The sequence below is a fragment of the Marmota flaviventris genome, chromosome 19 (assembly GCF_047511675.1).
Source record: "Marmota flaviventris isolate mMarFla1 chromosome 19, mMarFla1.hap1, whole genome shotgun sequence".
NCBI lineage: Eukaryota > Metazoa > Chordata > Mammalia > Rodentia > Sciuridae > Marmota > Marmota flaviventris.
Window position 1 is genome coordinate 11321208 of NC_092516.1, and position 14541 is coordinate 11335748.

At 49.3% G+C, this 14541-nt stretch overlaps 1 protein-coding gene across 7 annotated transcripts in view; it reads right to left on the reverse strand.

Moving 5' to 3' along the window:
• Positions 1-1311: 1311 nt before the first annotated feature.
• Positions 1312-14541, reverse strand: part of Marf1 (meiosis regulator and mRNA stability factor 1) — a 37817-nt gene continuing 24587 nt past the window's right edge. For all 7 annotated transcript variants that reach the window (XM_071605612.1, XM_027940448.2, XM_027940447.2 and 4 more), the window contains exons 21-27: positions 13589-13816; positions 10121-10351; positions 8659-8871; positions 6369-6429; positions 6161-6286; positions 5121-5291; positions 1312-3896 (exon numbers count right to left, since the gene is read on the reverse strand). In XM_071605612.1, coding sequence (XP_071461713.1) covers positions 3646-3896; positions 5121-5291; positions 6161-6286; positions 6369-6429; positions 8659-8871; positions 10121-10351; positions 13589-13816 — 1281 coding nt within the window. In that variant the 3' untranslated portion in view covers positions 1312-3645. The remainder of the gene's footprint in view (positions 3897-5120; positions 5292-6160; positions 6287-6368; positions 6430-8658; positions 8872-10120; positions 10352-13588; positions 13817-14541) is intronic.

Here is a 14541-nt window from a genome sequence, read left to right on the forward strand (position 1 = left end):
ACACTGTGAGCGTTACCGCTTCTCATGTGCTATTAAAGACAAGGGCAGTCTCGGAGACTCCAGAGAGTGGCGCTCGACAGGGCTGGCGCTGAGAAGCGGGCGAACTTGCCTGGTCCGCGGAGAGAACAGCAGCTCAGAGGAATCTCCCTGAGAAAACCAGGTGTGTGCTCAGACCCGAGTGCCCGGGGAGCACCAGGGGTACAGATGGGCACGGGTCACAGGTCCTGTGGTCCTTCGGGTGCTTCACTTCTAGTAGCTCATTCACGACGGGAAAGGACTCTCTGAAGTGTTCCTGTTGGCCTCATTTGAAGGTGGGGAGGGAGGCGTGGAAGAGGTAAGTGGAGATTCAAAACAGGCCAACTCTTAGCCACTGCCTGGACTTGGGCCCAGGGGCAGCAGCAGGAGGCTCCCCAGCAGGAAGGCAATGCCCAGCCAGGAGGCTGAGAGGAGGCCAGGTCAGAGAGGAGAGCGGGGTGCGCTGCAGGGCTCAGGCCTCGGAGCCCACGAGCAATACCTCACCAGCACCCCCTGCACGGAAGCAGAACAGGAGCTTCCTCCCCGACGTTTCCTTCCCGAGTTCACGTCTGGCTGACATGCAGATGCAGGGGCTCTAACCCACAAAAGGCAAGGGCCCTGCAGTCCCCATCTACACAGCTGCAGCTCTAGAAACTCTTGAGAGGGCAGGAGAGGTGGGTGGCAGGGGTGGGGGGTCCCTCTGTGCTCAAATCCAGCATCTAGAGGTGCAAGGGGAAGAGGCCTTACATGAACTGCCTCGGGTGGAGGGAAGGGATGGTCTCAGGGTGGTAGTGGGAAGACTGCCGACGGTCTTCAGGAGATTTCAGTATTGAACTTAAAAAGAAATCGCACCTTATCAAGAAGTAATTTACTCAAGCCTCCCCCAGGTCCTTCCATAGTGTCACCAGGGGTGGGGGCGGCAGGGGGCGCAGGCTGTCCTGCTGAATCTGAGGAAGAAGCCTCTTCCCAACTGGCTGATTCCCACGGCAGGTTCAGCAGTGACCAAAAGCTGAGGCAGTCAGAAGGCGCACTTCCTTCTGGGAGCGAGAGCCTAGGAACTGCCCCAGTGTTCTAGCTGGAAGGTCTGTGTGGCTGTCGGGTTTCTCCATCCTGAAATAAAACTGGAACCAAAACTGGAAAAGTTCAAACATCACACCAGCCTCGGGGGCTCTCCATCCCACACTGACCTGATGCTCAGGAGGGGTGAGAAGTCGGGGAAGTCGAGATGAAGAAGTCAGACTTAGGATCATCATCCCTCCCACAGAGAGACGAAGCACTCACTCGGAAACCCCAGGCTGGATGCTTGCTTGTAAAGTTTATTGACAACTGTTTGGTCCCAACACACAAAATAGCACTTGAACCACAAAAAAAGTGTTCAAACAAAGTAGACAGTTAAGAAAAACATTTCCTCCCCCACGCCCGATCCAAAACCAACAGTGCAAGATGGGGAAGGGGGTCTTGGTGATAACTTTTGTCTTTTTTTTTTTTTTTTTTAAACAGATAACTCTAAGCCGGTACATCTTGCCACCTAGAAATAAAGAACTTCGTCTCAATGTGCATACATCATTTTGTCATTCACTTAATTAAGCCTCTGGATAAAAAAATAGACAGCAGTTGAACTGGCCGCTGTGGAGCACGTCAGGACAGGGCCCGTGCCCCTGTAGCGCACATCTTTAAACAGCAATTGTTAGTCACAAGAGTGTCCCAGACTAACCGGCAATCCCAGCAAATGGCGCAAAGACACATTCACACGACAGCGCAGACCTTCTTTCTCTGCTGCCCAAAGAACCTGCTCCTTGAGACATTTCCACGTGACTTGTAATGATACCTCTTACGTTTTTGAAGTCCACAGTTCTTTACATGCTAGCAAAACTGAAGCCCAAGTGTGCAAACTCAGCCTTATGAAGTCTCCGAGTAAGGCGCTGATGTTCTAGACACCCGCTTTATTACATGGTTTAAAGCGTTTTATAAAAAGTTGCGTTTTGCCCTGTACTTCCTGTAACACCATGCCTGCAGAGGAAAGGCCTTCGGGAGAACGTGCAGACTGCCACAGCACGCAGAAGGTTTCCCAGCGTTGTTCCATCTCGACTGGGGCCCTGTGCCGAGAACCAGGCACCAGTGGCTTCATTTAAAAGATTTGGGGAACAAAAATCCAACTTGTAAAAATCTCTCGATAGCCCTTATTTTGTGGCATTTTATCAAAATGCTGGCTATGACATCAGAGCCCATTTTTCTGGCTTTCTAGAAATTACAAAATATAAACATTTCCCCAAAAGAAACCAACTAACTAGTGGAAGACCTTGCCACTTGCCAAACAGGTTCTTTCTGCTCTATGAATGAATCCGCCCTTTTTGCCCAACAAATACAATCCATTGTAAATGTCAGGTTTCTCCAGCAGGGGTGAGAGGTCACCCATGAGCAGAGACCTCAGGCACTGGAGAGGAAGGCCATTCCACAGGCAGTGCCCCCAAAGGCTGGCTTTTCTCAAATGCCAACATCAGACACCACAAAAAAACCCAAACATGCTTCCAACGGCGAGAAGTGACAAGAGTAAAAACAGACACTTAAAAGAGGCTGAGTTAACACGTAGACACACACCTCTCCACATGTACAGCTTCCCAGCTACCAACACCAGCTTTAAAATTACAAAAACAAGGTTAAGTTGATCAACCTTGGCCTTCACATGTACAGATCGAATTACTGTCTCTTCCTAGTGGAAATAGTATTGATCCCTTTCCTGTTAAAGTACCTCACCACTCAGCTCTGATTTATAATTTATGCATCTGATGCATATTTTAGAAAATCAGACTCTTTCCAACACTGCCTCTCGACACACAGTAATGTGTGCTGTAATTCAAACGCCGACCTCAACTCATGACGCCAAGACCATCTCCTTACCCTTCACCTGATCCACGCCAAACTGGAACTTAAAATAGAAGGGAAGCTTAAAGCAGCTCAACTTTCTAGAAAGCTCCTAAAGGGAATCCTACATTGGAAACATTTTAAAAAATTTGTGATGAAGCCATATTTGTCAACTACAGACATAGTTAAATAAAAACTGGGCACGCTTACAAGTCACATGGAAGCCAGGAACCTTCAGAGTCTAACCTGAGAACGCAGCTCAACGTCCTGCCCACCCTCCTTCCGCGTGTGCATGCGCAGGCTCCGCACAGAATTTGCTTCACAGACACAACACGCACTGGGCTGACACTGTCAGGGACCTCGGGGAGCGAGGACGGCGGCTCTGTATGCTACTGTGGGGTCACACCCCTGAAGCGGCTCAATGGAAGCAAGACCACTTCCTGCTAGTTGGGTTCCCACTGCTTACTTCTTCCGCAACACACTGTGTTGCGTAATAGTTGAGAAAAATTTGGGAAAATATATTAAAGATTCTTTAACAAATGCCAGAAGTTCTTTCAAATAATTGAGGGGAAAAAAAAAAGAGAGAAACTTCAGCTGAAAGCTGTGTTCAATTTAAAAGGACAAAAACATCATGGAATACTTCTAAAGAAGCAGTTAAGTGGCTTCTGGGGGGTTTCATTAAAACATAAAAGGCTGTTTTTTGAGCCCATTTTTGTGTGCAGAATCAGACAGTTTTTCCCCATCCTAACTCTATGTTCACAGTGGGAATTAAAGCTTGGTTACAGGTGCGAAGGAGAAGTTGGCTGCCAATTTCACTCTGTTTTTGGGTTGCTTTTTGGCGGGGCTTTCCACAGGGTCCTTGCTGAGTGGTGGCTCCGGGGCTCCTGAGGGGCGAGGTGGCTCTGGGGCAGCGGCTGGGACGCAGGAGGGGCTGGAGTAACAGGGCAGCATTTCCTTCATTTCCTTCCTTCCTGGTACTGGAATTGCAATGCTTTCTTCTTGGCTTAAATTCATAATTACTATAAACACAAAAAAAAAACCACTTTTAATTCTAGGACATGCAGAAGTATTGGTTTTCAGTTTCTGGCTTGTATTTTCTCAAAAGGTATTTAAAAACTAATCCACCAAATGTCACACCTAGGCCATAATTTACATATTAGCTACATGTCACACACTCAAACGTGTCTAACTGCCCTCCCCTCCTCGTGGACCACCAAGTGTTAGAGATGTCGGTTTTGGCTGCACCTTGATGGGCCACGTTTTCCTGCTAGGATGCCCCTGCCTATCCATTCTCTCTGTCAGGGGAGTAAGGACCCATCAGCCACACGGGAACTCTGAGCCCGGTGACACTGAGGAGGCCTTGGTTCAATCCTGGCTCTACAGTGTCCTGGCCAAGTAGCCTGTGTCCAGCTGCATTTCTAGTTGGGCCACAGGTCACCTAAGCTGTGAAGTGGGAGCAGTGGCTCCCTGAGTGTCTGTTAAGGGTCAGCAGTGACCGTCAGCTCCCAGCACAGGCTGGCACAAGGCAGAACCCCACTGCACATCGTGAGGCCGGCTGTCAGTCAGGACCCGACCAGGTCAGCTTCCCCTCTATCCTCAGGTTGCTGGACAGACTCCAGGGCTGAAGCAAGCAGATGCCTCGCTTCTTCACACCTCAAAAAGCCCCAGCACTGGCTGGGCAGTGGTGCCCTCCTGTAATCCCAGTGTCTCTGGAGGCTGAAACAGGAGGATCTCTGGTTGAAAGCCATCCTCAGCAACTCCGAGGTGCTAAGCAACTCAGTGAGACTCTGTCTCTAAATAAAATACAAAAGAGGGCTGGGGATGTGGCTCAGCGGTCGAGTGAGTTCAGGCCCTGGTACCAAAAAAAAAAAAAAAAAAGCCCCGGCACCCCCTGGGTCCCAGCCACAGGCACCGCAGGCAGCTGGTGCGGGGGGTGCTCACGTAGCTGAACCTCTGAGAAGCCTGGAGGTTCCCTGATGGGACCTGCCACCCTCCTCCACGGGGGCTTCCACAGCCAGAGACATCACCCCTCCAGCCCACCTCTGCTCCCTAGCTTCATGTTCCCTGAGCAGCTGTGGGGTACGAGGCCTATTCTGGGGAAACCCCAACAAGGAAAGCAAGTTCCAAGTAGCCAGGTACTGTTACAGCTGAAGTGGCAGCCTGTCCCCGTCTTCGTCAGCCATTTCACACACGGGCGTCGTGGTTCTGCTTCTGAAACGCAGCCCAGACCCACTATGACCTACCAGAAGGCTCTTGAGGGTGTTCCTCAAACTGAATGAGGTCAGCAGACTGCAGGATGACAGGATCTGGTCTCAGCTGAGGGGACGGCAGGCAAGACGGGACAGGTGCACACAGGAGGTCGACAGGGGAGCTGCTGGCCAGGCGGAGAAGCTCCTGCTCCGTCTGACCAGGCCCTGCAGAGAGAGCAGGTGCTGCTGTACCCCAGGCCACTGCCCAGTCTGTGCGTGAGGGTTGCTGAGCCTTAAGACGAAGCAAGTTAGGAAGCGCTCAAGTACTCAATCAACTTTTTTAAAAAAAGCCATCAGCAGTAAGACCCTTGGTAAATGAAATGCCACAGCCAGTCACCTCCTGGAGAGTTGTGCTCTTAGGAACACTGGCCCCTCAAGAGGCCCCACTGGGAAAAAGAGCTTTGAAGTAGCTTCCGAGGACGGACATGAGCACAAGCTGAGACTCAGAAGACCTGGGCCTGCTCCCGCCACTTCCTGCCTGATTCCACCTGCGATTTCAGCTCTTCTCTGGAGAAGGGAGGTGACTCCTTGCTGAAGAGAGGCGGGGACGTGGCAGCCAGGTGTCTGGCCCTGTGGGGAGCTGTGCAACCCAGCTTCCCTGTGAGCAGAGTTCAGTGACACTCCGTCACTGTCAAAACAGGCCCAAGCCCCAGGGAAGGAATCCCGCTAGGCAGCTCAGCAAGGGTCCCAGCCTCGGTGTCTCCTCTTAGTAAATGTGCTGACCCCCACTTTGCTCCTCAGCTCTGACCCCTTACTGTCCCTGCTGTATCCCAGTGGAGCTCTTTCCCTCTATCCCAATAGTCTCGACTTTTCATTTTAGCAAACATGAGTATGACTTAAACACCTGAACGGGGACGATTGTCATGGGGGTGCCAAAGCTATGGAATGCAGGCTGTCTGTCAGCAACACCAAGACTGCTCTGGAGAACGAGTGGCTACTTAATGGGATGGCAGCTGCTGCCCCTCCTCCACTCCGCCCACCTGCACCTTCTCCTAGACCCCACAGCTCTGTTTTATCCACCTTTCCTCTCGTACCAGTGCTACTTGCTCCAAGCCGGGTTTCCGAGGCTGCGCACAGTTCAGGCACCTCCAGGATTCGCTCACTGTCTGCAGGCTGATGTTCAGGATTGGCAGGGGAGAGACTGAGTGAACTGAGCCGGCCTAGAGGACAAGGAGCACCCGTCAGAGAAAGGTCAGTGAGAGAACCACGATTGCGTAGGGCAGGGGACGGGTGCTTACTTACTTTTCATGTCATTTTTTAACACTACAATTCTCTTATGACCATGTCCTTTTATCCAGACCACCTGCACACAAGACATACTCCTGGTTAAGCAGTGGAAAAGGAGGGAACACGCCCTAGCATTCAGGAAGGGTGGGCCTCTTGTGCCTGCTTTTAACATTCTAGAACTGAGAAACCAAATTAATGCCCAGAACTATTTTTATAAACTTTCTTTAGCTTCTAAAGCAACAGAAAGAAACAGACATGCCCCTTGAGAAAAAGTGGAGCAGTCAGAAAATCAAGTCAGCTTTAAAAATATTCTTTATGACTCTTGAAAAGAATGCCTTTCAAACACCAGTTTGGGCACAGAGATTAAGAAAGGTCTCACATGAGAGCTCTTACCATTTTTTCAAAAAACTAAACACAATAAAAAATAAATAAATAAAGATTTTCCCAGAACCTTTAAGCTAAGTTTCTGATCCTAATCCTAAAGCAAAGTACCCCACCTAATGGTGCTGTTCACCTCCTTGGTCAGCTCGGGGTGGGGGTGGGACCCCTGGCTGCAGGCCCATGTGTGATTGCACCAAGTCCCTGGTCTCGGCTCCTAAGCAGTCTTCACCTGTCTTTACTACTTCCTCTGCTTCCTTACAGGCTGAGTGTCCCTTATCTGAAATGTCTGAGACCAGAAGGGCTTTGGATTTTGGAATATCTGTGTGTACGTAACGAGGCATCTTGGGGATGGGACTCGAAGCTAAGCATACAGTTTGCTTATGTAGAAGGGAGACCAACAGAGTAGAGAAAGGGGATGGCGAGGGAGGGAGGGTATGGGAAGGACTGGGAACAAAATCTACCAATTATGCCATGTCCTTGTATAAATATACCACAGTGGATTCTATTTACATATTTAATTATAGTGTATTAACTGAAATAATAACAGAAGAGAGATCGGTAGAGTAAGCAGATCGAGGAGGAGGAGGGGAGAAGAGGGAGAGGGTGCTACTGAAGAATGGTACTAATAAACTATGTGCACACATGAATATGGCATAAGGAGTTCCACTATTATGTAAAATTATAATGCACCAATAAAAAATTTTAAGTAAAACAAATTTATTTATGTTTCTATATGCTTTATACCCACAGCCTAAAGGATTTTTCTGATTTTGTTTCTCTGCATCACTGAGGATTGAATCCAGGGCCCTCAGCATGCTAGGCAAGCACTCTACCACTGAGCTACAGCCCCAGCCCTTTTTGTTTTACTTTGAGAGTCTAAATTGCCCTGGCTTGACTTGATATCCTCTTGCCTTAGCCTCCTGATTTGCTGGGATCACAGGCATGTGCCGCTATGCCTGGCTCCAGAAATTATTTTATATAATATTTTTAATGTGTCACCTGTCACGTGAGGTCAGGTGTGGGATTTTCCACTTGCAGCCTCATGTTGGCACTCAATTTTGCTTGGAATTTTGGAGTATTTTGGATTTTAGGTTTTCCGATTAGGGATGCTCAACCTGCATTTTCACCCTGACTCACCTTTGTCTAGCAGTTCCCAGGACCTCTGTGATGGCCAACTCCCTCCTACGGTACTGTTCCACTCAATCCCACCACTGACAGTAGCCACTGAGCTGCTTTCTGAACACAGCCTGGCTCCTCCTAGCCCCCATGCAATCCAGCTCCTTACCTAGAGGAGCAAAACCCTCCAAGCTGAGCTTTACTTCACGGGCAGACCCCGGCACAGGTTTGTTCCATTTCTATTTGTTGCAGAGCTGAGGACTGAACCCAGGGCCCTGCCCATGCTAGGCCAATGAGCACTACCACTGGGCTGCTCCCAGCCCTCCAACGTGGTGTTAGTGTCCTGGCATCTTGTGCTGCTGCTTGTTGCTCCATCAGCTGGTGCTACCCGTCTGGACTGCCCTCTCCCCTCCTCCTCACATAGTAACTGGCTCATATCTTTGGTATTGCTGCCCTGGGACCCCCATATCCAGCAAGTGGGTGCCGCCATGTCCCTCCTTGGGCACCTGGGGCACAGGCCCTCTGCTCAAGGCTGTCGCTGCAGTGCCTACACCAACTCCTTGCCTGCCAGGCATCTACACCCATTACCAGCACTTTCCAAGGGGAGGATCTGGGGCTACTTACCTGGCACACAGGAGCTTTAAGGTTTGAAGAATCAATGAAAAACACTGCATCACTAATCTCACACTAACAGGATGTTTTGAGACAACCGTTTCAAGATGCTGAGGACTGAACCCAGGGCCCTGGGTTCAGTTACACCTGTGGCTCCTCAGGAAGAGGCTCTCCAAGAAACCGAGAAGACACCTACCTGTGGGATCGCTCCCAAGAGCTCCTCCACACTATTGTAGCCATATGCCTTGGGCTGCAGTGTTTCTCCAACATACTTGGTATAGGCCATGGAGAATTCGTGAAGGAAAATCTGCTGGTAGTGGTAAGTGTGAAGTAAAGACCGCACATTCTTTGCAAACAAATAGAGACTTGTGAGCTTCACACACTCTTCTGTCTTATCATTAGTAAAAACCTGGTCCAAAAGAAAAGACAGGATTAGAAACTTCACGAGCGACTGGCTCTGTCCCCTGGGGGTGAAGACTCCAAGTGAGAATAAAAAAAAAAGTCAATTTGAAAGATGGGCAATAATCTGCAAAGGAGCAGGGGGTGGCCGTGGGGAGTCATTCCAGGAGCTCCTCTAGGAGGAGGCTGGAGCCTGAACTCAGCTTTCTGCACGCCCAACAGGACAGGCCCAGAAGAGCAAGCGAGCGAGTGGGGAGGGAAGCCCAGGAACTGCAGTCTCCAACCAAGAGGCCACGAGGAGGGGCGCAGCCTCGGAGGGCGCTGCACAGGCTGCGGGGCGGAAGCACTAAGCCTCACCTTCCATGTTGGCTTTACAAGAAATGGGGATGCAGGAGGGTGTCAGCGTTCTTTAAAAACGTAACAAAGACAAGAAGCAGCGTGCGCATACACACAAAACCATTTCTCTCCTATTGAGTTGCAGATTTTTTAAAAAAATCATAAACCTTTTCAGAATCTTCAATATGCACTGGAATCTCCAAGAGAAGGGATACTTCCCAAACTTAACTGTTGGTCATCAAAGTCTGTGTCCTGAAGCATCATTAGTGTTACCCAGAACCAATGTTGGTAGAATACACAATTAACAGAGCTTGGCACCTTATTCAGTGGTGAAAGTTGAAGGATCTTTATAGTCTCTTTTATAGTGATTAGCCTGATTTTTAACTTCCTTTAGAGTTGAACTGGATGATTTTTTTTCCTAGGATCTCACCTACTTGCTCGAGGAGTGGCAGAGGGCCCCTCTGACCACATCTAGGTTTTTGTATTTGTTGCCCAACTAGATAAAATACTGTCTTAAAATTCTACAGAGAATAAAATTGACTAAATAAAATATTATCTTAAAATTCTTCCAACCCTGAAGTGCCACTGCTGGAAGGCTGCCCAGCCAACCTTCTTTCTAACCCTTACCTCCACTGCTAAGCCCCTGACACTCTGACACATGCCACCTGATTCAGGAAGGCAGCACCAGCAAGATCCAACTGGGGAAAACACCGGGAGTGCAGGGCCTTTGCACTGACTTTACCCCTCCCCCCCCAGCAGGGTTCCTTGCCCCCCCCTGGCCTCAGTGTGTTCATGTATAAAATGAGCATCAGTCTCGAAGATCTCTGGAGTCCCTTTCTACTCTATGCACTGCATTAATCTAGACCAACAGATCATCCAGAAAGATGGAGATCATTAGCTCTCAAAACCACTCACACACATACCTCAACTAAGTAAGGCAAACTCTTCAGAAGTTCGGTCAAGGTCATGAATCCATATTCACAGGGGTTGAGAGGAGTACTGTGGGTAGTTTCATAATGTCTCTTGAGCTCATCGACAGAAAGAGAGGTGGTTCCTTCCCAAGACATCAACAACACCAGCAACTGGGCAGTGAGGGACCGCAGAGACTTTCGGTTTATCAGCTGAATCTGTTTGCCAGATTCCATATCAGCAACCTGGGGAAAAACCAAGAACCAGACTTGAACTTAGGAGACATGACCTAGCTGAATTACCCAGTTCAGCTGATTCCATTTTGGTTAATGAAAGCAACAGAGGAACAAACTTTTTTTTTTTTTTCTCTCAAACTAAAATAAAGTGAGTAGGTTTGCTTGAGCCTCTTTGGGATATCAGTCCAACTCTGTGGATGAGAGCACAGCAGAAGTTACTCTCTTCCTCTCTGCTGGACCCTAACCAAAACCTTGCACATACACCACCACTTCTCTCAGAGTGATAACAGAGAAGCTGGTGTCCATCCACTCTACTCCCTCCCGCCTTTCCTCCCACTCCCCTGTCCCCATGGCAAGACTGCAGCTAACAGCCTTGGCTCAGGCTTGTGGGTAAAGGGTTGCTATGCTCACAGGAGAGGTGGGAGGAGTAAGTTAGACCGAGGAGTGGCAGAGGGCCCCTCTGACCACAAGGCAAGCTGTTTTTCTAGTCAGTTCTAATTGAAAAGCTGGCATTTTCATCTCACGTGTCTATTACTCAATTATTTTAGATTTTCAAGAAAAAGAAAGGTTAAAGTGATGAAGTGCATTGGGAGGAAAACTTTGTGGAAAAGATACCCATTATCATTTGGAGACCAAAACGAGTACAGAGGGCTGGGGTGGTGGCTCAGTGGCACAGCGCTTGCCCAGCATGTGTGAGGCACTGGGTTAGATTCTCAGCACCACATATAAATAAATAAATAAGTAAGTAAAGGTCCATCAACAACTAAAAAAATACTTAAACAAAACAAAACGCCATGTACAGAAACAGGCACCTGGAGTCTGAGATGAGCAGGCCCTGGGTGGGGGTGAGTCTGCCCACAGGCCTTTACTGTAAGCAGAGCAGTCAGTGTTCACGTGAAGGTCCCGCTGCTTAGGCACCCTTAAGGCTGAGCAGCATTTACTCTTACAGCTGGTCTCCATGTACTTGGCTTCCCTGTAAGTGTCAAAGAACTCCATGCCCACAATGAGGGACAAGTAATAAGAAGATAGTCCACTCTGGGACTTTGGAGTCTGAAGGGCAGAGAGAGGTGGGTGGCAGTGAGGAGCCAGCCTCACAACCGTGCATCTCAGTCTGGTTCTGGGTGCACTCAGAGCTGAACAGGAGACTCCCATTCCACGGTATGGAACCGAACAGACTGTCTGCTCAGAGATAGGACAGAATCAATCTGCAGATACAAATTCAAGGGCCTGGGAGTCATCTTCTTGGGTGCCTGCACCACTATATCACTGCTGCCTTTTAAGAAACCAAACCACACCCAACCCTGCTCCTTTGAAGCTGTTTAGATTCTGTCTTGATTCTCGTGTATGCATGAGAATCAGCACAGGAGCTTTGGAAAGCACCAAGGTTCAGAACACACTCGCAGGCTCATCTGAAGATCTCAGGCCACTTGGGGAGTCTGTGATGCAGTACCCCCAGCAGTGTCTACAGGTGACGGTGGGCAGCAGGGCTGCACCCTTCCCACCAGCTGACCTCGGTCATGAGTCTGCAGCCACGGCTTGGAGTCTCCCTATACACCTCCCACTGTGCAGGCCACTGAGCACCCTGGGCCCACACCAGGGCCTTCCAGCCCTTAACTTTCTCATCTCCAGGGCCACCTTCGGTACCCAATTCTACTGCAGACCCATCCCCAAGGCCATTCAGCCCTCCAGAGCCCTCCAGGGCACCAACGATGGGCGGGCCCCAGCAGGTCCTACTGTTCTGCCTTCAGCACCTCTCCTCAACCTCCCCACCGACTCCCGGAACCTCCTGTGTCATGTCCTTGTCCTTTCCTCACCTTCCTCTCCCAGCCACCTTGGCACTGCAGCCCATTCCTTCATCCACATTCCTGTCAATGGTCTGCTGAGCACCCCTGGGCCTACACCCAGGCGACTGCACCCCATGCTCGTCTCCACAGTCAGTCTAGAGTCCAACTCCAGGGAACTCGCAGCACTCCCAGGCCCCACCTGACCTCAGGGTCATGCCGCCCTCCCTCTCCACGACTCAGGCCTTTTGCACACCTTTCCATCACGAGCTGGTCTCTCCTCCGCTGCTAAGCACTCATCGTACCTTCCACTTGATTAGACAGTAGCCATGGGATGGGAAAATGCCATCCTTTCCCTGACAACAAACGTGCACTTACATCAGCACCCCCGTCACTCCTCCGTCTCGTCAATTATGAAGGTCAGAGCCATCCTTCCTGCTGAGGATGCCACCCGGTGGACCTTTCTCTCTTGCCCTGGTATTCATCTTCTCCTCTCAAGTGAATCCTGCTGAGCGGCTCTCAAACATGCTCAAGACTCAAAACCCCCAATCAAAAGCCAGCCCGCCCTCAGTGGCCTCACCATTCCACAGTCCCAGCTGCTCCTCCCTGCCTCCTCCTTCACAAGCCACCACCAGGAAGTGTGGAGACCACCGCCATGGCCTCCCCTCCTCATTCCTCAACCTGCTCACTGTGGCTTCTGTCCCCACATCTCAGCGACACTGTCACTGCCTTCCCCAGCAACACCAGAAGCACGGGACACTGCTGACTATTCCTCTTCCTTGGCTCTGCCACATCCGCTCTCCCACTGTGTCCTGCCCTCTGGTCACTCCTTCCCACTCCTGTGCTGGTCTACCTCCTCCAACTCACTGAATGCAACCAGACCCCTCCTGGACCTGTGCCTGGGGTGCCCCTACTTCCTGGTTCCTTCCTAGTTCTTCCCCCTGGTGGTGACTTTCCTGGTCCTGTGCTGGAGGTGGCCTGGAAACTGCACAGCTGCTCTGCCTCGACCTGGGAGGGGCAGTTCAGGGCAGGCAAGGGGAGGAAGTTGCCCTGTGATATAATTGCAGCAGCAATGAAGGCAATTCTGAGCCTCGGCTTGCCCAGATCTACTCCCAAATGAGTGGGGATTTAGAGGAGAGAAGAGATACATGATTATAGCTTCCCATAAACCTTGGAGACAAAAATCTGTCTGGAAGGATTCAACTTTAGGTCTGCCTTGCTGAGAATGCACACCATGGGATAAAAAGTGACCCCATCAACTCAAAGAGGAACTACCTTGACAAGGCCATTAATAAACACATAAAAGGAAGACCAGAAACCTACAGTGGCAAGCCTAATAAGGTACTAATAACACACAAAACAACTGTGTAGCAACAGCAAGTGGTACAAGGTAAAAACGCAAACGCTAAACATGCCAATGAGGACTATGCCACAAGGGCTATTCCATGAAGAATCCCCTCTTTACCTTTACAACATGGCACAGTTTCTGCGTCAGAGCTGAAATTGAACTGACGTCATAGTCTTGGAGACGAAACGTGTAACCAAAAGTCTTGGCATATTCTGTAAGCAGATCTGTCATCATAAGGCAGTTATCTTTCTGGGACCGCAGAAGTTTTACAAACTGGGCAGCTAGAGCTTTGAATCGTTCTACTTCTGTCAAAGTAAGGATTTTTTCTTCTCCACATTCTAATACCTTGGGAAACAAATAGGGAAGAGAAGAGGAAGAAGACTGAACAAAGTAAAATTCTGAAACTAAACGGCACAAAAAATATATACAATTAGGAATTAAAAAGAATGTTAGTGTTGTTTAAGGGGGACAGAGGCTCGGTTTTGCAATATGAAAAAATTCTGGAAGTTGGTTCACAAGAGGAATGTACTTAGTACTAAAATGTATACCAAAACAAGGTTATAAAAGTGGATTCTGTCATGTACATTTTATGAAAATAAAATTTTTAAAAGCACTTTAGGAGTCCAACAGTATTAATAAAATCAACCACAGAAATCAACTCCGCAGCTTAGCATCGCTGTCATTTCCTACGCTTACCCCACCTCCAGCACAGTTTTTTTTTCTTTTTTTGGTGTGTGTGTGTGTGCGCGCGTACACACACACAGTGCTGGGGACTGAACCCAGGGCCTTGTGCATGCAAGGAAAGCACTCTGTCAACTGAGCCATATCCCCAGCCCCCATCACAGGGTTTTGGATGGAGCTCATGAGAGAATATCCAGCCTAAGAAACCAAATTACCTGATCCTTTTCTCAGTAATTATCCTAGAGAGTTTGAAACATAATTCTTTATTAAGAAGAAAACCACATTAACCAAAAATACCAATGAGCAGACAATACAGCTTATCTGATGGGAATATTTCAGATTGTCATACTGTTTCATAAATCCTCACTTCCCAGGAAAATAGATCCTGA